The following is a 23,751-nucleotide window of genomic DNA, read 5'->3' on the forward strand; positions in this document are numbered from 1 at the left end:
ACACTCGCAATTTTCTACAGATGCACCATGGAGAGCATTCTAACTGGTTGCATCACCTCATGATACGGAGGGCCACTGCACAAGCTGCAGAAAGTTGTAAAGTCAGCCAGAGCCACCATGGGCACTGGCCTCCCCAGCATTTTGAACACTTTCAAAAGGCCATGCCTCAAAACAGCAGCATCCATCATCCAGGACATGCCCCCCTCTCATTGCTACCATCAAGGGGGAGGGAAGGAGCCCGAAGACACATGCTCAACGTTTTAGGAACAGCCTCTTCCCTTCTGCCATCAGATTTCTGTTATGAACAACGAACGCATGAACACTACCTCTGCTTTGCTGCAAAACAAAAAAGAAAAATTCCCAACATATGCCAGTGATATTAAACCCGATTCTAGATCTAAAATTAGGTTTGAATCTATAGCCAGACTCAACATTTAAAACCTATGAATGGCAGTGACCTTACCATCATTTAGAACATCATTTAGACTTTAGAACATTGAGATGGGACTTAAGTGAAACATAGGGTGGATATGACCCATTTCCTCGAGGCGAAGTGGGGGGTCACAGTTTAAAAGTAAGTGATAACCTATTTAAGACAGATGTAATGTTTTCTTCCAAGGGAGGGTTATGAGATTTTGGAGCTCTTCCTCAAGACCACTGGAATCAGAGCCTTTTAAGTTTTTTTCCCCCCAAGAGTTAGATTTTCAACAAGTGGTAAAAAAGCTATGATTGTTATATGAACGAAGAGCCCCCTCCTGCTCATGATTCATACATCTGTATCACAATATTATCAGCAGCAAGTTGATGTTAATAACTTTCTTCTGAAGAAAGTAAATATCACTAATGTAGACAACACAGTCCGAACAGGGAAAAGAACAGTCTTTAGTAATCTGCTCTTGCTGTTTATTTTATAGACAACAGACAATAGGTGCAGGAGTAGGCCATTCAGCCCTTCGAGCCAGCACCAACATTCACTGTGATCATGGCTGATCATCCACAATCAGTACCCTCTTCCTGCCTTCTCCCCATATCCCTTCACTCCGCTATCTTTAAGAGTTCCATCTCTTTTTTGAAAGAATCCAGAGGATTGGCCTCCACTGCCTTCTGAGGCAGAGCATTCCACAGAACCTATAACCCTCTGTGTGAAAAAGTTTTTCCTTAACTCCATTCTAAATTGTCTACCCCTTATTCTTAAACTGTGGCCTCTGGTTCTGGACTCCCCCAACATCAGGAACATGTTTCCTGCCTCTAGTGTGTCCAATCCCCTAATAATCTTATACGTTTCAATCTGATTCCCTCTCATCCTTCTAAATTCCAGTGTATACAACCCCAGCTGCTCCAATCTTTCAACATATGACAGTCCCACCATCCCTGGAATTAACCTCGTGAACCTACGCTGCACTCCCTCAATAGCTAGAATATCCTTCCTCAAATTTGGAGACCAAAACTGTACACAATATTCCAGATGTGGTCTCACCAGGGCCCTGTACAACTGCAGAAGGACCTCTTTGCTCCTATACTCAATTCCCCTTGTTATGAAGGCCAGCATGCCATTAGCTTTCCTCACTGCCTGCTGTACCTGCATGCTTACTTTCAGTGACTGATGAACAAGGACATCAAGATCTCGTTGTACTTCCCCTTTTCCTAACTTGACACCATTCAGATAGTAATCTGCCTTCCTGTTTGCCACCAAAGTAGATAACCTCACATTCATCCGCATTAAACTGCATCTGCCCACTCACCCAACCTGTCCAAGTCACCCTGCATTCTCATAACATCATCCTCACATTTCACACTGCCACCCAACTTTGTGCCATCTGCAAATTTGCTAACGTTACTTTTAATCCCTTTATCTATATCATTAATGTATATTGTAAATAGCTGCGGTCCCAACACCGAGCCTCGCGGCACCCCACCAGCCACTGCCTGCCATTCTGAAAAGGACCCATTAATCCCTACTCTTTGTTTCATGTCTGCCAACCAATTTTCTATCCATCTCAGTACCCTACCCCCAATACCATTTGCTCTAATTTTGCACACTAACCTCCTATGTGGGACCTTATCAAAGGCTTTCTTAAAGTCCAGGAACACTACATCCCATGACCATTTTCATAGTCACATTCCCAAAAAATTCTCCTTTGTAAATCCATGCTGACCCTGACCTATCCCTCCACTGCTATCCAAATATGCCGCTATTACATCTTTTATAATTGATTCCAGCATCTTCCCCACCGCTGATGTCACACTAACTGGTCTATAATTGCCTGTTTTCTCTCTCTCCCTCCTTTCTTAAAAAGTGGGATAACATTAGCTACCCTCCAATCCACAGGAACTGATCCTGAATCTATAGAACATTGGAACATTTTGTTGCTTTAGCAGGTTGGAATTGACTTTTCACTTCTATATAAAGGATTATATATTCAGGATTAGTTACACATTTCACGGAACATTCAGTTAAAAATCACTTCTAATGAATTGATGTTGAAATCTTTGTTTGGGCCATTATTGTTCCATTGTTGATAATGATTAAACAGTGTGGGCAAGTACAAGAACACACATAGGTTTCTTAGTTTGAAGTAACAATCTTGACCTGCTTAGCTTTGTGTGGTGGTGAAATGTGATGGGTATGCAGTGATGCAAGCAAAGGGGCGGGGGGGGGGGTATCCGTCTAATGCATCATGCAATGTTCACCACTGGATGGCCCGAAGCTTCAGCATTCCAGCCATGTTACAGAATGAACCAATAACTCAATTTTAATAATACAGGGAAAGAAGTGACTAACACTACCTACCAAAGTGTACTCATATACAAGTCCAGCATGTCCCAAGCATTCTGGGGTGAGGTCTTCCACAGAATTCATGGCAATGCCTCCACAAGCAAGTGTCAGCCTGAAATTAATGTGAACATTAGTCACCGACATTCAAAAGTTTATTAATTATCACTTGATCTATGGTTCATAACCTCAAGTTCAAACAGCCTTAGTATTTATATGCCTTTTCATATGGATAAACACCTTAAAATTACCTCAAGTTGAAAAGACCAAAAGCCATGAAATATTTTGGAATATGGAAAGCACAAAGAATTAAACCTAAGAAATTTAAAATTAACTTGTGCTCCTGAAGAAGGCAGGCAACGTTGAACATTTCTGTTTATCAAAGCCAGGTATAGCTCAAAGACATCCAAGCACCCTAATGGCATCCAGATTCATGGAAAGGAACGTTATTTCAGATCCCATAATCTATTTTGCTCAACTTTAGTTGGTATAGTTACAAATATAAAACGTGGAAATCTGAAAAAGAAAATCCTGCAAACAACTAAGGTCCAGTATTGGCAATGGACGAAAACTGTTTAAGGCTCTTTTCACTGATGCCATCCAACATTTCAATTATTTCCAGTATCTATGGTCTATTTTGCTATGTGTAAGCCTCATTCTATGGTAATGCATCATAAAATTCTGAAACACCATAGATGTGCAACTGTTTTCAGGTGTTCTGTCAGTTATTTTGAAGTAATCTTGAAGACAAAAATTAGATTAATTCTACACATCTACAATATATGGAAGAAAGGCTGCATCCAACAAGTCAGAATCACAATAAGCAGGATAAATACAATTTTCCCCATGTGTGAACTTTAATCCAACGTTTGTACATTGCTAGGTGGCAGAAGGTTAGGGACCCTGATGCAGTAAAACCAGTATAATATTTAAATGGCTGCTTTCAAACTGGAAACATAGATGGTTAACTTGAAAATTAGCACATAATGGAGGTAGGGAATGGCAGCAGGGAAATGGGCAATACTGAGCAGCAAACTCAAGTACAATAAATCGATAATAGGCTGCAGAAAAATCATCGTCTGGTTTACTGATTCCGCCAAAAGTTTGAATTACTTCCAAACTTGACCTCAAGCCGTCTTATTTCTGCAGCCACTTATTAACCCATACAGGATATCACATTTTTGACTAACCTTTCCATGTTTCTTCGCTTTGCTCTTCTGAGTGCCACAATGCCCTCTTTTGCAAATGCATCCAACGATAATGGATCAATACCCTGCCAAATTAAATTTAAAAGCTGTTCACTCAAAGCACAGAAAAAGGCACGTGGCCCACCAATTCTTCAAAACCTATCAAACACCATTCACACCAACCATATGTTGTTCTCAAAATTCCCTTCAACCTCCAGCCAGATTTTACCATTCAGCGACAGTAGGAGGAACTTAAGCTGACAACCTAGGAAACTGAAGCACCTATGGCCACAGGAAAAATGTGTAAACTCAATACTGGGGTCAGGATTGAACCTGCATCACTAAAGGCTGAGAGACAGGAACCTTTCAGATAAATATATTAACAAAAACCATACAGACAGAAGAGAATTCATTAAAATATGCTGAAAATTTAAGTTAGAAATAATAATATGCAGTTAGATACTGCACAAGTGCTTTGATTATAGTCACCAGACAACAGGAAACAAAACCGCTAAACATTCAGGTGCGAATATTACTCACTCTACCCAAAGGAAAAACAAATCACGAACACTATTTTACAGGTGAAAATTGAATTTTAAGTAGAATGGCAAAATCTGCTCAAGCTAAGAGGCAAACTAATATTCAGATATTAGGAAAACCCCTTGCAGTATGCATATTGTAGTCTGATCTCCTGTAGCAACTGCACTAAAATGAGAAAACAGCCAATGCCAACTGTTCTAACAAGTTGGCAAGGATCTTAAACTCTGACTAGCAACACACATCAAAGTTGCTGGTGAACGCAGCAGGCCAGGCAGCCTCTCTAGGAAGAGGTTTCGGGCCGAGACCCTTCATCAGGACTAACTGAAGGAAAAGCTAGTCTCTGCACGAAACGTCAGCTGTACCTCTTCCTACAGATGCTGCCTGGCCTGCTGCGTTCACCAGCAACTTTAATGTGTGTTGCCCGAATTTCCAGCATCTGCAGAATTCCTCGTGTTAAACTCTGACTAGCTGCCTTGTACTAAAAAGTAGTTCTGAAAATAAAATTATTTAACAAAGCATTTACCTTTTGGTTAATTACTACAAATCCTTTTTTGGAATCTCCACAAACTTTTCTCTTCAGTGCTATGATTTTCTTAACTCTGTCTTCAATGAACTTTCTCTCTGCTTGAACAAATTTTTCCCTCTCATCAGCACTTTTATAGAAGAATCCAGAATTTACTTCTCTGTGTACAAATAAAACAGCTAGGTAATACAAGACATTTTAGATGGCAAGTTCTATTAAATATTAGTAAAATGTAACCTGTTTGGCTTTATTTTGGCAATCTTTATCAAGTACCATTTTGATTTTTTTCCTATAAGGTAAATAGTTTCAGAACACCAGTGGAATAATAAAACTGAAGGCTGGAATAGAAGAACTTGGCTAAAGGTTGCTCAATCATGGCTGGCTCAGTGCAAGTGCAGATCATGGTTGTTATATTTATGTTTGTAATGCTTTGAATGTTATTGTTGAATTATTTACATTTTAACCATTTGTAAGCAACAACATGATGTACTATTATTTCTTTGCCTTGTCTGACATTAACTATATCACTTTTTTCCTTCCTCTATTCTCTATCACACTAACTCAGGTGTCATCTGAGGACTTCAAAACTGTCATTAATTAGCACATCAAGTACTGTATCTAGTATTAAACACTGCAGAACTCCCTGCAATTTGCCATCTGTTTGGTCCCTGATGACTCTGTTCACGAGACCACATCAAATTTTTTTTTAAAAAGTGATCATGCTGAGTAATTTAGATTATGAAGACATACAGTCCTCTTTTATTGTCATTTAGTGATGCATGCATTAAGAAATGATACAATATTTCCTCCGGTGTGATATCACAAAACACAGGACAGACCAAGACTGAAAAAAAAAACTAACAAAGCCACATAATTATAACATATAGTTACAACAGTGCATCAATATCATAACTTGATGAAGAAGTCCATGAGCACAGTAAAAGTTCAAAGTCTCTCAAAAGTCCCACACCTCAAGCAGACAGGAGGAGGAAGAAAAACTCTCCCTGCCATACCCGACCACGGTCTGACTTTGAGTCATCCGAAAACTTCAAGCTCTGATCAGCTCTCCGACACTGAGTACTGAGCGCCATCTCTATCCAAACGATTCGACCTCCTTCTCGGGCGCCAAAAGCAGGCAAGGCCGGGGATTTTGAGGCCTTCCCTCCGAAAGATTCCCCACCGCGCAGTAATGACAGCAGCGAACCAGCGTTTCAGAAATTTTTCCAGATGTTCCTCTGTGCTTTCATGTCCATCTCCATCAAATCAGAATTGTCCACGGCCCCTATTTAACAGATACGATATCATTTTTCATCGGAGGGCTGCTCTGCGCTCTCTCTCCTCCCTCAAGTTATTAAAATCCATGCAGTCAACATGAAATGCATTAACACTAAACCCTCAAATTCACTCAGATTAACGGTGTCCTTGATTGCTGTCAGTGATTTAACTTTTCACTAAAGATTTGCTTAGCACCAGTGTTTTCATGCAAGGCTTGCAGAAAAACCACTGGAAGTTAGACAATTTTTTTCAGTAAGCCCCATAAATATGATATTTCAGCAAAAAAAATATTTTACTGTAGCAGCCAACCCATCAGTTACTGGAAATCTCTCTTTATTTGAAGTACTCAAGATCTGTTAAGTAGGGTGCCGTGCACAATCCTGATTTGATAGAGGCAGACGTGAGTGCACGGAGGAACATCTGGTGAAACTTCTGAAATGCCTGCTTCGTTGCCGCCACTACTGCGTGATCCAAAATCTCCGGAGGGGAAGGCCCCGAATCCTTGGCTTTGTCTGTTGCTTGGGGACCGGGGCCGGGGTCGAAGTGCTCGGCAGAGGTGGTGCTCGGTGTCGGAGGCTCCAAGTTTTCGGACGGACTCAGGTCCGGTGCTTCCAGGATGCTGCATCAGCAAGTTTGTGGCACTGGAAGCTCATGGCAGGGAGAGTTTCTTCCTTCTACCGTCTGCGTGAGATGTTGGGGCTATCGGGACTTTGAGACTTTTTTTTTACTGTGCCCATGGCCGGCTCTTATCAAATTACGGTATTGCTTTGCACTGTTGTAACTATATGTTATAATTATGTGGTTTTGTCAGTTTTAGTCTTGGTCTGTCTTGTTTCTGTGGTATCATACCGGAGGAACACTATCATTTTTTAATGCATGCATTTCTAAATGACAATAAATGAGGACTGAGTGTCCTCATAATCTAATCTAATCCTTCCCAACCCAACTCTTAACATAAACACTCCTCGTCCTTGTCACCATTCTAATAAACCTCCATTTCTCTAATGCCTTCACATCCTCAGAGCTCAAGATGAGAAAGCACAAGGTCTAATGAGCATTTCAGAGATTTAATGTTTTTTACTTTTGTCTCAAATTCTCCACAAGACCTTCATATAAGCCTTTTACCAATTTGACTTGCCAATGTAATCTTAAAAATGATCTGTACATTCCCAAATCTTTGCTTTACCCAACTCCTGAAAAGGCATTTCATCATTTCAGTTAAGTTTCAAGACTTGACATCCCAAATCAAAATTCAATTGCAGTCAGAAAAATTGCTTCTTTACAAATTTTCAAGGCTATAATTCAAACTAACTTCAGGAAAAGCAAAAGTTCACATACGTCTTTTCATATTCCAGTGAAACACTACAGGTAAGAATGTATGCATTTTCCACTCTTTTCTTCATGTCTGGGTGACGAGCACCATGATCCAATACTATTCCTCTCACAAAGCTGAAAAAGAAATACATTATCCACCAATTTAGTAAGTGGTAAAATGCAGTACAATATCCAAATGTTTCAAAATTTTTGATGAATAGGCATCTTGCTCATTGAGCCTGATTCATAGCTTCACTTCCAATTTAAATTCACTAGAAATTTTGCAACTGTGTAGTTTAAATAAAAATGAATCAAGTGTATTAAGACATTATAAAATAGCTTCCAATAATCAGTCAGTACAGCATGAAGCCCTGAAGGTATCAGATCACAGTTTAAATTCAGATGAAAAATGTCTGAATTCTCCGATTTCCCATAATAACGAAAGATCAGAGAATGCAGGGTTAGGAAATGCAGAATGGATTTGGCTTCAACACCCAGAGACTACCATTAAGAGAAGTAATGTTCCACAATGAGGTCTGTGCCAATTGCTACTTCGAAGTTGTGACTTAAGGAAAAAGTATTTCCAACTTTACATTAACATCGGAACCTTAACTGGATAAGGAAGACTCCAACAAATTACAGGGCTGTGGTAAATTTGCTGGATGGGCAAATATGCTCAAGGTCCTACAATTTTATTACCAAATATAGCAAGATTACATAGAGCAGTGCAAAAATAGGGCTTTTTGGTCCACGATGTTGTGCCAACCCTTTAACCTACTCCAAGATCAAATGAACCCTTCATAGAGCTCTCCATTTTTATTTCATTTATAAGTCTATTAAAAGTCCTGAATACATCTGCCCGTACACCACCTCTGGCTGCATATTCCATGCACCTACCATCGTAGCAAAAAATATACTTCGACATCCTTTAGTACTTTTCTCCAAACACATTAAAGTTTGTATTAGCCACTTCCATCCTGGGAAAAAGTCTCTGGTTGTACAACTCAATCTATGTGTCTCATCTTATAAACCTATCACGTCACCTCTCACCCTTCTTTGCTCCGAAGAGAAAAGTCCTACCATCCTCAACCTAATCCAGGTAGCATGCTGGTAAATCTCCTATACATCCAAATCCTTCCTATACTGAAGCAATCAGAACTGAAAATAATATTCCAAGTGTGGTCTAACTAGTTTTATAGAGCTGCAACATTACCTTGTGCTTCTTGGACTCAGTCCCCCGATTAATGAAGGCCTAAAGTCAATACGTCTTCTTAACCATACTATCAACATATGCTGAACTTTTGAGGGATCTATAGATATGGACCCCATGATCCCTTTGTTCCTACAAACTATCAAGAATTCTGCCATTAACCTTGTAGTTACATGACAAGGTGCCACAAGGGAGGCTGCTTAGCAAGATAAGAGCCCATGGAATTACAGGGAAGTTACTAGTGTGGGTGGATCATTGATTGATCGGCAGAAAGCAGAGAGTGAGAATAAAGGGATCCTATTCTGGCTGGCTGTCGGTTACCAGTGGAGTTCCTCAGGGGTCTGTGCTGGGACCACTGCTTTTTACGATGTATGTCAATGATTTGGACTATGGGATTTATAGATTTGTGGCTAAGTTTGCTGATGACACAAAGATAGGTGGAGGAGTGGGTAGTGTTGAGGAAACAGAGCCTGCAGGGACTTGGATAGTGTGGGGGAATGGGCAAAGAAGTGGCAAATGAAATACAATGTTGGAAAGTGTATGGTCATGCACTTTGGTGGAAAAAATAAATGGGCAGACTATTATTTAGACGAGAAGAGAATTCAAAATACAGAGATGCAAAGGGACTTGGGAGTCCTTGTGCAGGATACCCTAAAGGTTAACCTCCAGGTTGAGTTAGTGGTGAAGAAAGCGAATGCAATGTCGGCATTAATTTCTAGAGGTATAGAATATAAGAACAGGGATGTGACGTTGAGGCTCTATAAGGCACTCGCAAGACCACACTTGGAGTGTTACGCACAGTTTTGGGCTCCTTATTTTAGAAAAGATATACTGACATTGGAGAGGATTCAGAGAAGATTCACGAGAATGATTCCAGGGAAGAAAGAGTTACTGTATGAGGAACATCTGGCAGCTCTTGGGCTGTATTCTCTGGAGTTCAGAAGAACAAGGGGGGGATCTCATAGAAACATTCCGAGTGTTAAAAGGCCTGAACAGATTAGATATGGCAAAGTTATTTCCCATGGTTGGGAAGTCCAGGACAAGAGGGCATGACTTCAGGATTGAAGGACGTCCATTTAGAACAGAGATGCAGAAAAATTACTTTAGTAAAGGGTGGTAAATCTGTGGAATTTGTTGCCACGAGCAGCTGTGGAGGCCAAGTCATTGGGTGCATTTCAGGCAGAGATAGATAGGTTCTTGATTAACCAGGGCATCAAAGGGTATGGAGAGTTAGGATGAATGGAACAGCCATGATTGAATGGTGGAGCAGACTCGATGGGCTGAATGGCCTGCTTCTGCTACTATATTTTAAGGTCTTACTTAAAAAGGTAAGAATCTTAAGAGTGGGAGAGGAATAAAGAGATACTCAAGAGAGAAGACTAGCTTTATTTGTCTTGTGTACATCGAGACATACAATGAAATGCATCTTCTTGAAAGCATCATCCAAGGAACACTGGTGTAAGTTTTTTTTTCCCCTGTGGGAACATACTTGGTCTAGAAAATTTCCAAAAAATATACTGGGCTAAGAATTTTCAACACATTTCAGAAGCCCCTTCCTCCCTTTTTACTCCGGTTTCATACAAAATCAATTGAAATACTCACATAAACATGTGTGGCCATTCAACTCTTTGTAATGCCATTGTCCCTTGAATTGTGGAATCTATGAACTCAATCCAATTTATGACAAGTAAAGCTGTTCAGCTCAAAAGCCTGCACCAATGAACATGGTTGCTGCATGGTATTACCGCAGCCACGTGAAAGAACTATACACATTGCATTCTCACCTTGAGTCAACCATACTGCACTATTTGCTCCATGATTTTTCAATAAAACACCAATTTGAGAATTATTGACTGAAATTCCAATATGCCTTAAATTTACAGTTCTAGCTTTATAACTGTTTTGTGTATTACTTTCTTCCATTAAGACAAACTCACACACCAGTGTAACTTGGAAGTAGTATAAAAAGGTTAATGACACTTACTAAAACAAAAACTCAGCATTGACAAGCAGCATCTACAGGGTGGAAGAGAACTGTCAATTTTTAGTTTGAAATCCTGCAACAAAACTGCCCCTTGCCTCCCACAAATGCAGCTCAGCTCATTTGAGTTCCACTAGCAAAATGCTTTCTGCTCCAGACTGCAGCATCTACAGTTGTGCCTCCACATTTATGGAAGTTTCTCCTTAAAACACAGCTCCAAAGTAACATTACAACTAACAGTGCCATTTCATATACCACAAAATTTATGTTCAAACTCAGTTTTGAATTTTAAAACAATTTAATTAAAATTTAAAAATCACGCTATTAACACATTAGTAACTTAATAGTGTAGCGGTGTGCTACACACAGCGCTAGAATAACGACACGCAGTCGGTGAGTTGTAGTTGCGAAAAAAAGGTTTATTCAAGCATCGCGGCCTCCTTTAAAGCCTTCCTGTTCCCGCCCTACACAGGCGGGACTGCTGTGGGGAATGCATATTCGCAGACCCTTCCCGTGCGTGGGTTTTTCCCCCGCTGGTGAAGATGGCCTGGCGCCCTTTTTGGGGCCGACTTCTCTGCTGGCGCGCGCTGTTTTGTGAGCTGGTTTGAGTGCGCTGGAAAGTGGGTCACCACATAACTCCCCCGCCCCCCAGAACCGGCGATACATCTCCCCAGAGTGGTTGGGCCACAGCGGCCAGTGTGAAGTCCCACGTTAACCGGCTGGAGCTGAACTGTAGCCGCACTGTGCGGGTGCCATAGGTCTGTATTGTGCTGCCATTGGCGGCCCTCAGGGTGGGTCCCAGTTCTCTGTTGCGGGTGTCGTAACTCATTGGAGGTAAAACGCTGATCTCTGCTTCCGTGTCGACCAAAAAGCGGTGTCCCAACTGCTTGTCCCAGGCATACAGGAGGCTGTCCTGATGGCCAGCTGCCATAACCATCAGCGGCGCCTGGCCCTGATGTTTCCCGGGAATTTGCAGGGCGGTCTACAGTGGCAGGCCTCTGTGCCCCACTGCTGGTGGTAGAAACACCACTGTTCGTTGGGCTCCTCACTCCCGTCGCTGGGTTTTGTAGGCTCTGCTGCCAAGCCTGGTCTGGTCTGCTGTTGGGCACGCGGCTTGGTGATCTGTGTGACGGACGCCCCTCTCTCCTTCTTGGCATTCCACAGCACATCTGCCTGGGCCGCCACCTCCCAGGGGTTGCTGAAATCTGCGTCGGACAGCAGCAGGCATATGTCCTTGGGCAGTTGCTCGAGGAACGCCTGCTCAAACATGAGGCAGGGTTTGTGTCCTTCAGCCAGGGCCAGCATTTCATTCATTAATGCTGATGGCGACCTGTCTCCCAAACCATCCAGGTGCAGTAAGCGGGCAGCTCACTCGCACCGTGAGAGTCCAAAAGTCCTTATGAGCAGGGTTTTGAATGCTGTGTATCTGCCATCCTCCTGGGGCGACTGTATAAACTCCTCAACTTGTGCAGCTGTGTCCTGGTCAAGGGAGCTCACCATGTAATAGTAACCAGTGGAATCCGCGGTTATCTGCCGAATGTGGAATTGGGCTTCTGCTTGTTCGAACCATAGGCGAAGTCGCAGCATCCAGAAGCTTGGCAGTTTTAATGAAACTGCATGAACAGATGTGGCGTCGGTCATCTCTGGTCCAAATATCGTTTTGGCTGTTGGGGTCACCAAATGTAGCGGTGTGCTACACACAGCGCTAGAATAACGACACGCAGTCGGTGAGTTGTAGTTGCGAAAAAAAGGTTTATTCAAACTTTGCGGCCTCCTTTAAAGCCTTCCCGCCCTCCCCAGGCAGGACTGCTGTGGGAAATGCATATTCGCAGACCCTTCCCGCGCACGGGTTTTCCCCCCTGCTGGTGAAGATGGCCTGGTGCTTTTTTTGGGGCCGGCCTCTGCCAGCGCGCGCCATTTTGTGAGCCGGTTTGAGTGCACTGGAAAGTGGGTCACCACAATAGCAACTAGTAAAATGACACACATCCACTGTGGTTCATACTCACCTTGTGTCACTCTCAGTTTTGTGCTTCATTTCCATAATTTCAACCATGAAGAGGTCAATGGGCTCATCTTGTTTCCTCACTGCCAGAACAGCATCCACCACAGCCTATAAGTAATTAAAACACTGATGCAATAAAAACAAATCTAGTAAACTATGTATTTTCCCAAGTAGATTTGATGTCAGCCCACCTTGGCAATTATTTACAAATAGTTACCCTGGCAAAGTCATCCTCAATTGGGTATCAGTTTCGTAATTACAATAGATGACTCAAAATTGAGCTATGCAACAACTCAGTCATGTCTACCGCCAGTATCTCCAGTCCATCATAATTCCTGGATATGTTATTTGCAACACACCATGAATGGAGTAGCAGCAAGTGGTACAATTTAAAGAAAAAAAAGTATCTCTGCAAGTCCTTAACACTGACCTATCAAGACAAACATGACCAGGGAAAACCTTCACTAAAAGGCCTCAATAAGCCTTTTAAAAACACCTGGGGTGGGGTGGGGAGGAGAAAGTACTACAGGTAGCAAGAATACACAATATGCTCCAGGTGCAGCTTTAATATCTGTTGTGGCAGCACCACTGTCCAAATGCTGAATGATAAAACTGCCACATTGAACCAAGAGCAGATGACTAATCATAAATAGTGAAACCAAGCTCAATTAACCCAATGTAAAAAAAACCTCTACATATACACAAGTAACCACTGCACTTGAACTTGAGTGAGGAAACCCTTCATCTTATATGGCTAATGTAAAGATGAATCCAAACATGACTGAGTATTGTGCACCAGCAGCTGCAGAACTGTACTCCTTCACACCCTGCAGTCCATTATATAGTCCCAGTTTTACCCCTCTAGTATTACCATCAGACCAAGGCACACATCAAAGATACTTAAAGAAAACATACCATCCAGCCAAAATTGCAACACAGTATGGCAAGTAGCTTCACCATTATTTCCAGCTATTAGAATCAATAACGACCTCATTGCTTTTGTGGTGTTTGAATGCTCTCCCTTGTGACCACCAGGGTTTTCCTGGGTGCTTCTTTCACCCTCCACCCTACCCCCCAGTTCCACATCTAAAGGCATGCTGGCAAGTCATACTTTAATCCAACATTTGTGAACTGGAAGCTTATAAGAATCTAGTCAAAATGGCAAGGAGCTGCAGTCTCTGTTGAGATTGAGGCTCAAACTTGGATGATTTAAGTTGATAGGGGTGGCTTTCGGGACAGAGAGGGTAGTTAGGAGATAAGGCTTAGGTTTAGGGACAGGGATGTGGGGGGAGCTAGAAGTCAGGCTTCCACTCCATGCTCCAGGTAAAGCAACATGGACAGGTAACGAAGGACATCCAGAGTCCAGGCCTCTACTCCAATCTTGAAGTCCAGCAACATGCACATCGGTTGTCCAGACCTCTGCTCCACACTCAAACGCCAACAATGTGAACAAGTGATGAATGACATCATGACTTTAGAGCTGTCCAAAGTCAGCTGATCTCAGGAACAAACATCATGCGAGCAGGAGGACTGAATACTGATGATCGAAGTCTGAAGGTCAATCTTTAGTCCAGAAGTCAAAGATGGATGAGGCCTGGAGACTGGAGGCCTGTCTGCGTGTGTGGGTGGGTGGAAGGAAGGAAAGAGGCTTGTTTCGCTTGTTGTGTTCTGCTGAGCATTGTGGGCAAACTATGTTGACACTGGAATGTGTGGGTTGTCCCTGCACATCTTTAGATGCATTGGTTTTCAATGCAAAACATGCAATAAATAAATCTGAATTTAAATCTTTGTCACTGGGCCTTGATCTTAAATTCCCTGCCCATCAACAGTCGTAAGAATTTGTTCACTGGAAGGATCACATGCCTGAAAGTCTTAGCTCACCTTCTCAAAGCAATCAGAAAGATACAACAGAACTACTGTTGGCAAAAATACCCACATCCAAAAAAATGAGCAGTCATAAATTTACATCTTGTCAACAGTGTGGGCAATCAATAAATCAGGACATATTTACATACTGACTACAGACGGCACATTATTACAAATGCAAGAATTAAACAATGTGAATGCTGTAAAATCTTGTGCTCACCTTTCGAATACTCATTATGACAGGACACAACGGCAATTTATGTCAAGGTGAAGATAATTTAGCATGATGTCTGACTGCTTTAACTATAGAAAAGCTAATGCAGAATTCAGTCATGCACTACAAGTTAACTTCTGGTTGTTTACTTTGTGTCAGTTATGTACTGAAACAATTTAACAAGGTAAAACACTTTAAATATAATGCAGTTACAAAATGTAAAATTGTACCAAGCCTGCAGCATTTCCAGAACATGCAAGAACAAATATTTTTAAATTGACAAAGCTTCTGCAAATATTAATCAAAGTAAATTGTTAAAACAATATTGAATGGTCCTAACATTTAAATGATCAGAAAATCAAAATAAAATTAAAAACTGGGAACAAAATCTGGGTCAGGGAGAGTGAGGAGCTATAGGCAGGTAGTCACACCAGGACCTCGGGAGACAAGAGAAATGGATAACAGTCCGGACAGGGTCTGCAAGAAGCAGATGCTGGAGAGTACCCCAGTGGCTGTCCCCTTTAATAATAAGTACTCCTGTTTGAGTACTGTTGGGGGAGACAACAGTGATCGTGCCTCTGGCACAGAGTCTGGCCCTGTGGCTCAGAAGAGTAGGGAAAGGAAGAGGATGGCAGCAGTGATAGGGGACTCTATAGTAAGGGGGTCAGACAGGTGGTTCTGTGGACGCAGGAAAGAAACACGGATAGTAGTTTGCCTCCTAGGTGCCAGGGTCCGGGATGTTTCTGATCACGTCCATGATATCTTGAAGTGGGAAGGAGAACAGCCAGAGGTCGTGGTACATATTGGTACCAATGATATAGGGAGGAAAAGGGAGAAGGTCCTGAAAACAGACTACAGGGAGTTAGAAAGGAAATTGAGAAGCAGGACCTCAAAGGCAGTAATCTCAGGATTACTGCCTGTGCCACGGGACAGTGAGTATAGGAACATAATGAGGTGGAGGATAAACGCGAGGCTGAGGGATTGGAGCAGGGGCAGGAATTTGGATTTCTGGATCATTGGGACCTCTTCTGGGGCAGGTGTGACCTGTACAAAAGGGATGGGTTGAACTTCAATCTGAGGGGGACCAATATCCTGATGGGGAGGTTTGCAGAGGCTGTTGGGGAGAGTTTAAACTAGAATTGCGAGGGGGTGGGAACCGAACTGAAGTGACGGAGGAAAGAGAGGTTGGCTCACAAATAGAGAAAGCTTGCAGACTGTGAAAGGGAGGATAGGTAGGTGATAGAGAAGGGACACACTCAGATCGGTGGTTTGAGATGTGTCCATTTAAAGCAAAGAGTATTATGAATAAAACCGACGAGCTTAGAGCATGGATCAGCACTTGGAGCTATGATGTTGTGGCCGTTACAGAGAATTGGATGGTGCAGGGGCAGCAATGGCAACTTCAAGTGCCAGGCTTTAGATGTTTCAGAAAGTATTGGGAGGGAGGCAAAAGAGGTGGGGGCATGGCACTGTTGAATAGAGACAGTGTCAAGGCTGCAGAAAAGGAAGAAGTCATAGAGGGGTTGTCTACGGAGTCTCTGTGGATAGAAGTTAGGAACAGGAAGGGGTCAATAACTCTACTGGGTATCTTTGTAAGACCACCCAACAGTAACAGGGACATCAAGGAGCAGATAGGGAGACAGATTCTGGAAAGGAGTAATAACAACAAGGTTCTTGTGGTGGTAGATTTTAATTTCCCAAATATGGATTGGAATCTCTCTGGAGCATGGGGTGGAGTTTGTTAGGTGTGTTCAGGAAGGTTTCCTGACACAATATGTAGGTAAACCTACAAGAGGAGAGGCTGTACTTGATCCGGTATTTGGAAATGAACCTGGTCAGGTGTCAGGTCTCTCAGTGGGAGAGCATTTTGGAGATAACAATTCTATCGCCTTTACCATAGCAGTGAAGAGGGATAGGAACAGACAAGTTAGGGAAATGTTTAATTGGAGTAAGGGGAAATATGAGGCCATCAGGCAGGAACTTGGAAGCATAAATTGGAAACAGATGTTCTCAGGAAAATGTACGGAAGAAATGTGGCAGACTTTTAGAGGATACTTGCATGGGGTTCTGCGTAAGTACGTTCCGACAAGACAGGGAAAGGATGGTAGGGGACAGGAACTGTGGTGTACAAAGGATGTTGTAAATCTAGTCAAGAAAAGCTTACGAAAAGTTCAAAAAACTAGGCAATGATAGAGATCTAGAAGATTACTAGGCTGGCAGGAAGGGGCTTAAGAATGAAGTTAGGAAATCCAGAAGGGCCCATGAGAAGGCCTTGGCGGAAAGGATTAAGGAGAACCTCAAGGCAATCTACAAGTATGTGAAGAGCATGGGGATAAGACGAGAGAGAATAGGACCAATCAAGTGTGACAGTGGAAAAGTTTGTATGGAATCGGAGGAGATAGCAGAGGTACTTAGTGAATACTTTGCTTCAGTATTCGCTACGGAAAAGGATCTTGGCAATTGTAAGAATGAATTGCAGTGGACCGAAAAGCTTGAGCATGTAGATATTAAGAAAGAGGATGTGCTGGAGCTTTTGGAAAGCATCAAGTTGGATAAGTCGCCGGGACCAGATGAGATGTACCCCAGGCTACTGTAGGAGGCGAGGGAAGAGATTGCTGAGCCTCTGGCGATGATCTTTGCATCATCAATGGGGACAGGAGAGGTTCCGGAGGATTGGAGGGTTGCGGATGTTGTTCCCTTATTCAAGAAAGGGAGCAGGAATTGCCCAGGAAATTATAGACTATTGAGTTTTACTTCAGTGGTTGGTAATTTGATGGAGAAGATCCTGAGAGGCAGGGTTTATGAACATTTGGAGAGGAATAATATGATTAGGAATAGTCAGCATGGCTTTGTCAAAGGCAGGTTGTGCCTCACGAGCCTGATTGAATTTTTTGAGGATGCATATAGACACATTGATGAGGATAGATGTAGTGTATATGGATTTTAGCAAGGCATTTGATAAGGTACCCCATATAAGTAAGGCCTATTGAGAAAGTAAAGAGACGTGTGATTCAAGGGGACATTGCTTTGTGAATCCAGAACTGGCTTGCCCACAGAAGACAAAGAGTGATTGTAGATGGGTCATATTCTGCATGGAGGCCAGTGACCAGTGGTGTGACTCAGTGATCTGTTCTGGGACCCCTTCTCTACGTAATTTTTATAAATGACCTGGATGAAGTGGAGGGATGGGTTAGTAAGTTTGCTGATGACACCAAGGTTGGGGGTGTTGTGGATAGTGTGGAGGGCTGTAAGAGGTTACAGCGGGACATTGATAGGATGCAAAACTGGGCTGAGAAGTGGCAGATGGAGTTCAACCCAGATAAGTGTGAGGTGGTTCATTTTGGTAGGTCAAGTATGATGGCAGAATATAGCATTAATGGTAAGACTCTTGGCAGTGTGAAGGATCAGAGGGATCTTGGGATCAGAGTCCATAAGATACTCAAAAGCTACTACGCAGACTGACTCTGTGGTTAAGAAGGCATACGATGCATTGGCCTTCATCAATCATGGGACTGAGTTTAAGAGCCGAGAGGTAATGTTACAGCTATATAGGACCCTGGTCAGACCCCACTTGGAGTACTGTGCTCAATTCGGGTTGCCTCACTACAGGAAGGACGTGGAAACCATAGAAAGGGTGTAGAGGAGACTTACAAGGTTTTGCCCAGAGTGGGAAGCATGCCTTATGAGAATAGGTTTAGTGAACTTGGCCTTTTCTCCTTGGGGTGACAGAGGACGAGAGGTGACCTGACAGAGGTGTACAAGATTATGACAGGCATTGATCGTGTGGATAGTCAGAGGCTTTTTCCCAGGGCTCAAATGGCTAGCACGAGAGGGCATAGTTTTAAGGTGCTTGGAAGTAGGTACAGAGGAGATGTCCGGGCTAAGTTTTTTTTAAATAAACGCAGAGAGTGGTGAGTGCGTGGAATGGGCTGCCGGCAGCAGTGGTGGAGGCAGAAACCACAGGGTCTTTTAAGAGACTATCAGATAGGTACACGGAGCCTAGAAAAATAGAGGGCTATGGGTAAGCCTAGGTCGTTTTCAGGTAAGGACATGCTCGGCACAGCTTTGTGGGTCAAAGGGCCTGTATTGTGCTGTAGGTTTTCTATGCTTCTTTCTATGTTTCTAGAAAGGCAAGGGATAGGTGATAAGTGTCCAAGTACCTCTGTTAAGATATCTGCCAATTCCCTGTGGACCTTTGTGCGTAAAGATGTCCTGGCAACATTGACAAGTGTCTCTCTATCCATCGCTCTGGATACTTTCACCTGATCCAATACCTCCAGGGCCTTCTCTTTTGCTGCTTCAAACCCTTCAGTCACAATTCTTGGATGCAAACCCTGCAAAACAAAAGGTTGTAAGTACATTGTCACATCATTACAGGAAGGATGTTGATACTATAGAGAGGGTACAGAGGAGATTTACAAAGGTTGTTGCCTGGATTGGACAGAATGCCCTATGAGAATAGGTTGAGTGAATTTGGCCTTTTCTCCTTGGAGCGATGCAGGAGAGTGGTGGGATGAATGCACTGCCAGTGACAGTGGTAGACAGATACAATAGGGTCTTTTAAGAGACTCTTAGATAGGTACTTGGAGCTTGGAAAAATAGAGGGCTATGTGGTAGGGAAATTCTAGGCAGTTTCTAGAGTAGGTTACATGGTTGGCACAACATCGTCGGCCATGTGCTGTAGATTTCTATGTTCATTCAATTGAGACCTAGACCTCAATTTTCATGTTTAACTCTAAATTTCGATATGATCAACTCACCCTTTCACAAGCCCAAGCTCTTGAATTCACTCCATAACCCACTCCTCTACGATACACCTTATCTATCTAATACCTCACGTTATTCATTTTTGGTGGCATTTCACACTTTTAAATTAGAATATATTAGTTCTTCAAATGTGAAAAGTCAGTACGTAACAGCAAACCACCTAAATGTCAGGTACAGATCCTAATGCAAAGAAATTCTTATTAATAAACAACTTAGTAAAATGTAACTGAACCTTGAACTCAACAGTAAAATTAAACATCCAGTCTCGACATCTTAGCAAAAGTGTACTGATCTGCCTTACAAACTGACTTCCATCTGTCCTGCCTCCTGCAAAGATTCTACACAGATCTAAATCTTATTCAGGAATGAAGGAGTTGGAAAACAAGGAATGGTGTAACAATATAAATTAGGCAAACACACCCAACTGATCTACCTGGCTCCTCATTCCTTTGAAAATAGGTACAATTAACCACTCTTTGTATGCAAGCTCGATTATGTTACTGCTGCATTATTTAAAAACAGATTATAGTCATCAATGGTGAGAAAGGAAAATACCTATTAAAAATCAGACCTGCAAGAGCTAAAACAAAGAAAAATTGCATTGTGCACCAGGGCAGAAGGTAAAATAATTAGGAACACAAATACTTCACAAATGCAAACATGATTTTAAATTGAGAATAATCATAAAGCTAATAATATCCATAATGAATGGATCAACATTTTTAAGAGTTGAGGGTTACAGTGCAGTGGGGGGGGGGGGTGAGAATAGTGCTGAAAATGTAGAAAAACAACTTACACTAGTCAATTTATTACAATGTATCTGATTGAAGTTTAATTACAAAAGGAACCAAAATCCACATTAAACTTCCTAAATGGTGGGGGAAATGTCCTTGGAAATAAACAAATTTGATCCTGGTGAACAGGTTTTAATAATAGAGAATTCAGCAATTGCAGGATACTGATTTACCTATTGACGTCAAAACTTCTGACCAGAAAAGTGCTGTAAAATATGACTGAGCAGTAAGGATTACAGCCACGGTGTCATTTACAATTTAACCCAACTGTACATTTTATTCCAAGCAAAGACCAACATCATTGTCTAGCATTCTGATCTGTCCCCTCAGTCACTCTAGTCTAGTCTGTGTTCTACAATGGAAGTCAGCTGATTGCTTCACATTCACAAAATATTAAACAGTAATACCTCTGAAATGTAGAGATCAGCTTGTTTCAACAGCTCACCAATAATCAGCACATTGGAGGTAGTGCCATCACCAGTCATGTCATCCTGGGCTGTAGCCACTTTAGCTATTAAAGAGGCTGTTGGATGCTGTATTTGCTGTAAAAGAATTGGCATATTAAAGAATATCTTCACAGTTACGACCCTTAGCAGCCAAACCTAACTTATGTTAACTCATGCTATGAGAGTCCAAGAGTTTTGGTGTGGTGGCAATCTATCAGTCACCAGGCTCCATGCAGTCCAGGCTTGCTGACTTCCAGCTTCAGCCACAGAAATATCACCTATTACACAAAGCAGGACGACATGGGATCTGAATTACCAATTTCAAGGTTCAATCCGTCATTGCCTTCAGCCAAAACTTGTCAGAGGTACTCTAGGGTTAGTTAAAACCACTGCACTACAACACCCTGACCAACCTCACCACTGCATTCAACGGTTCAGGACAATGAGATCACACTGGCACTAGCTCAAGGTTGAGAAGTAGGGCAACACCAGCAGACCTCGTTTAGTAGCGTCAGCTCAATTAGCCCACAAAGCAGATCACGCTATTTTTCATTAGATTCTGCTACAGGTAAAATCTCACTGAGTGTACGTGCAGGCAGCAATCTTAGCCCAGGATCCGAGCAATTCAACTGCACGTCAGGTACAACAATAACACATGCTACACTTCAAACGAAACCAACTTCAGATATTAACAACGCGTAGTTTTTCTCTATTGATTTCATTTTAGCCAACTTACCATCTCACGCAACAGTACGTTGCCATCCTTGGTAAGCTTGATATCTCCAGCACCAGAAACTAGCCTTCGGAACAAGAAGTTACAGATGAGCATTCGCTGCAGTGGAGAAACCCCGCGCACCGAACGAGGGGCAATTTCAATTTCAATGTAAATGGACCGGCGCCCCTCCTGGCCGCCCCAATCCAACCGTGCCCCACCCCTCCCCCAGCTCTCTCTCTCTCTCTCTCTCAGCCGGCCTCCGCCACAATACTCACATTTTCATTGTCCCTTTCGGCCCCAGGTTGGTCCTCAGCACATCCTGCAGTCCCCGCGCGGCACTAATATTGACAGCCAGAGCGGCCTGGGCCCTCGCCACTTCGGCCTTAGGGTTTAAAGCTTTAATCGCAGACATGCCGACCACGAGGGAGCCCACACCAACACCGTGCACACTCACCGGCCCGACTGACAGGGCAGAGCGCCGCTACCACCACCATTGGCTGAGGCGCGCCTGCGTGGCTCTCTGAATGGTCACTCGACACGTCAATCACAGACGCAGGCGGTAATTTCCGTCGGCGAGGAAACGGGGGAAGGCGGGAGGAAATCCCGCCTTCGTTGTGCTGATTGGTTGGTTTGTCTTCAGTCAGCTTTTAAACGGTCAATGTGTCTATCAATCATCCTGATCGGTCGGTGAGCGCGTTAGCCACTGATTCAGCGAATATTCTGGAAGTTTTCTGCGCAGCGGTGCTAGAGGGCCTAATAGTAGTGGGCATGCCGGGGTTCCACCTGCCTGCCTCCCTCTCTCCGCGGTGTGCGTAATCTGGCGGCTAGTTCTGCATTATGTCTTTTATTTCAGAGTTACGACATCTGCAGTCGTCTTCACGCCTGCTCATTGCCACCCCCCTCACTGCTATCATAACCCTCGTCCCACCCTTACCTCTGCCTTCCCAGTACACCCGGCCCTTCCATATTTCCCGTTCCTCCCCAGTCCAGAGTTCAGCGGGGCAAGGCTTCATAGAAAATAGGTGCAGGAATAGGCCGTTTGGCCCTTCGAGCCATTCAGTATGATCGTGGCTGATCATCCAACTCAGAACCCTGTACCAGCCTTCCCTCCATACCCGCTGATCCCCTTAGCCACAAGGGCCATATCTAACTCCCTCTTAAATATAGCCAATGAACCGGCCTCAACTGTTTCCTGTGGCAGAGAATTCCACAGATTCACCACTCTCTGAAGTTTTTCCTCATCTCGGTCCTAAAAGACTTCCCCTTTATCCTTAAACTGTGACCCCTCGTTCTGGACTTCCCCAACATCGGGAAAAATCTTCCTGCATCTAGCCTGTCCAATCCCTTTAGGATTTTATACGTTTCAATAAGATCCCCCCCTCAATCTTCTAAATTCCAGCGAGTATAAGCCTAGTCAATCCAATGTTCTCTGTTTCAATAACCACACCACAAGAATGGGTGCTGATAATCAAGAACTGGCTTCACCCGCCCTTTTATTATGTTCCTTTCCTCATAATGTGAGGTTTGGAGCTGCCATTGATCATCTTTCAGTCCTATGCATAGAAAATAATCATTTTCAATCTGCAGCCTGACTGGCATTTACTGAAATTTGGCAGAATATATTTTTATCATACAACTGCCACATGACAATTATCTCCACTAGGAAAATACCTTCAATGTTTATTGCTCATTCCTAATGTGGAATTGCTGCTTTAATACATTTCAAGTGACAGAGTCCATCATTTTTTCGATTTTGGTCTCATCTACACTAGAAAACCCAAATGGAAATTTTTTTAAAATCTGTGCAGTTCAGAAGAGTGATCTTCATTTTTCAGTTACCAGTTATCTTAATTTCCATCCCACTTCAACTGAACTATCCTGTCTTTGGCCTCTTCCACTGATCCATTGAACACAAGGATCTTAATACTGTTTTTAACCAGTTGTGTTATTAGTCCATGGGACTCAACACTAAGTTCAATAATTTCAGGTAATCATTCACTTATCTATCCATCCCTCATCCACCACCTCTGCTGCAACTGATCAGCTAGACTGCTGAATGATTTCTTTTCCTCACCTGTACTATTCTCTGGGCATACTGCCCTTGTTCCAAATGAAGGCTCTTGACCTGAAATGTCAGCTAACGT

General features: G+C 42.8%; 1 protein-coding gene and 1 non-coding gene across 2 annotated transcripts in view; both read right to left on the minus strand.

Moving 5' to 3' along the window:
• The window catches only part of cct6a (chaperonin containing TCP1, subunit 6A (zeta 1)), a 41,065-nt gene extending 18,984 nt beyond the window's left edge, over nucleotides 1–22,081 (minus strand). Inside the window, exons 1-9 of the mRNA XM_063031557.1 lie at nucleotides 21,883–22,081; nucleotides 21,629–21,692; nucleotides 20,854–20,988; nucleotides 19,046–19,219; nucleotides 12,810–12,913; nucleotides 7,637–7,747; nucleotides 5,024–5,183; nucleotides 3,964–4,046; nucleotides 2,792–2,888 (exon numbers count right to left, since the gene is read on the minus strand). Coding sequence (XP_062887627.1) covers nucleotides 2,792–2,888; nucleotides 3,964–4,046; nucleotides 5,024–5,183; nucleotides 7,637–7,747; nucleotides 12,810–12,913; nucleotides 19,046–19,219; nucleotides 20,854–20,988; nucleotides 21,629–21,692; nucleotides 21,883–22,019 — 1,065 coding nt within the window. The 5' untranslated portion in view covers nucleotides 22,020–22,081. The remainder of the gene's footprint in view (nucleotides 1–2,791; nucleotides 2,889–3,963; nucleotides 4,047–5,023; nucleotides 5,184–7,636; nucleotides 7,748–12,809; nucleotides 12,914–19,045; nucleotides 19,220–20,853; nucleotides 20,989–21,628; nucleotides 21,693–21,882) is intronic.
• LOC134337126 (small nucleolar RNA SNORA15) lies at nucleotides 14,880–15,007 on the minus strand. The gene has a single exon (XR_010015938.1). It is a non-coding gene; the product is annotated as a small nucleolar RNA SNORA15 (small nucleolar RNA).
• Nucleotides 22,082–23,751: the final 1,670 nt, after the last annotated feature.

The sequence above is a fragment of the Mobula hypostoma genome, chromosome 23 (assembly GCF_963921235.1).
Source record: "Mobula hypostoma chromosome 23, sMobHyp1.1, whole genome shotgun sequence".
NCBI classification, from domain to species: domain Eukaryota; kingdom Metazoa; phylum Chordata; class Chondrichthyes; order Myliobatiformes; family Myliobatidae; genus Mobula; species Mobula hypostoma.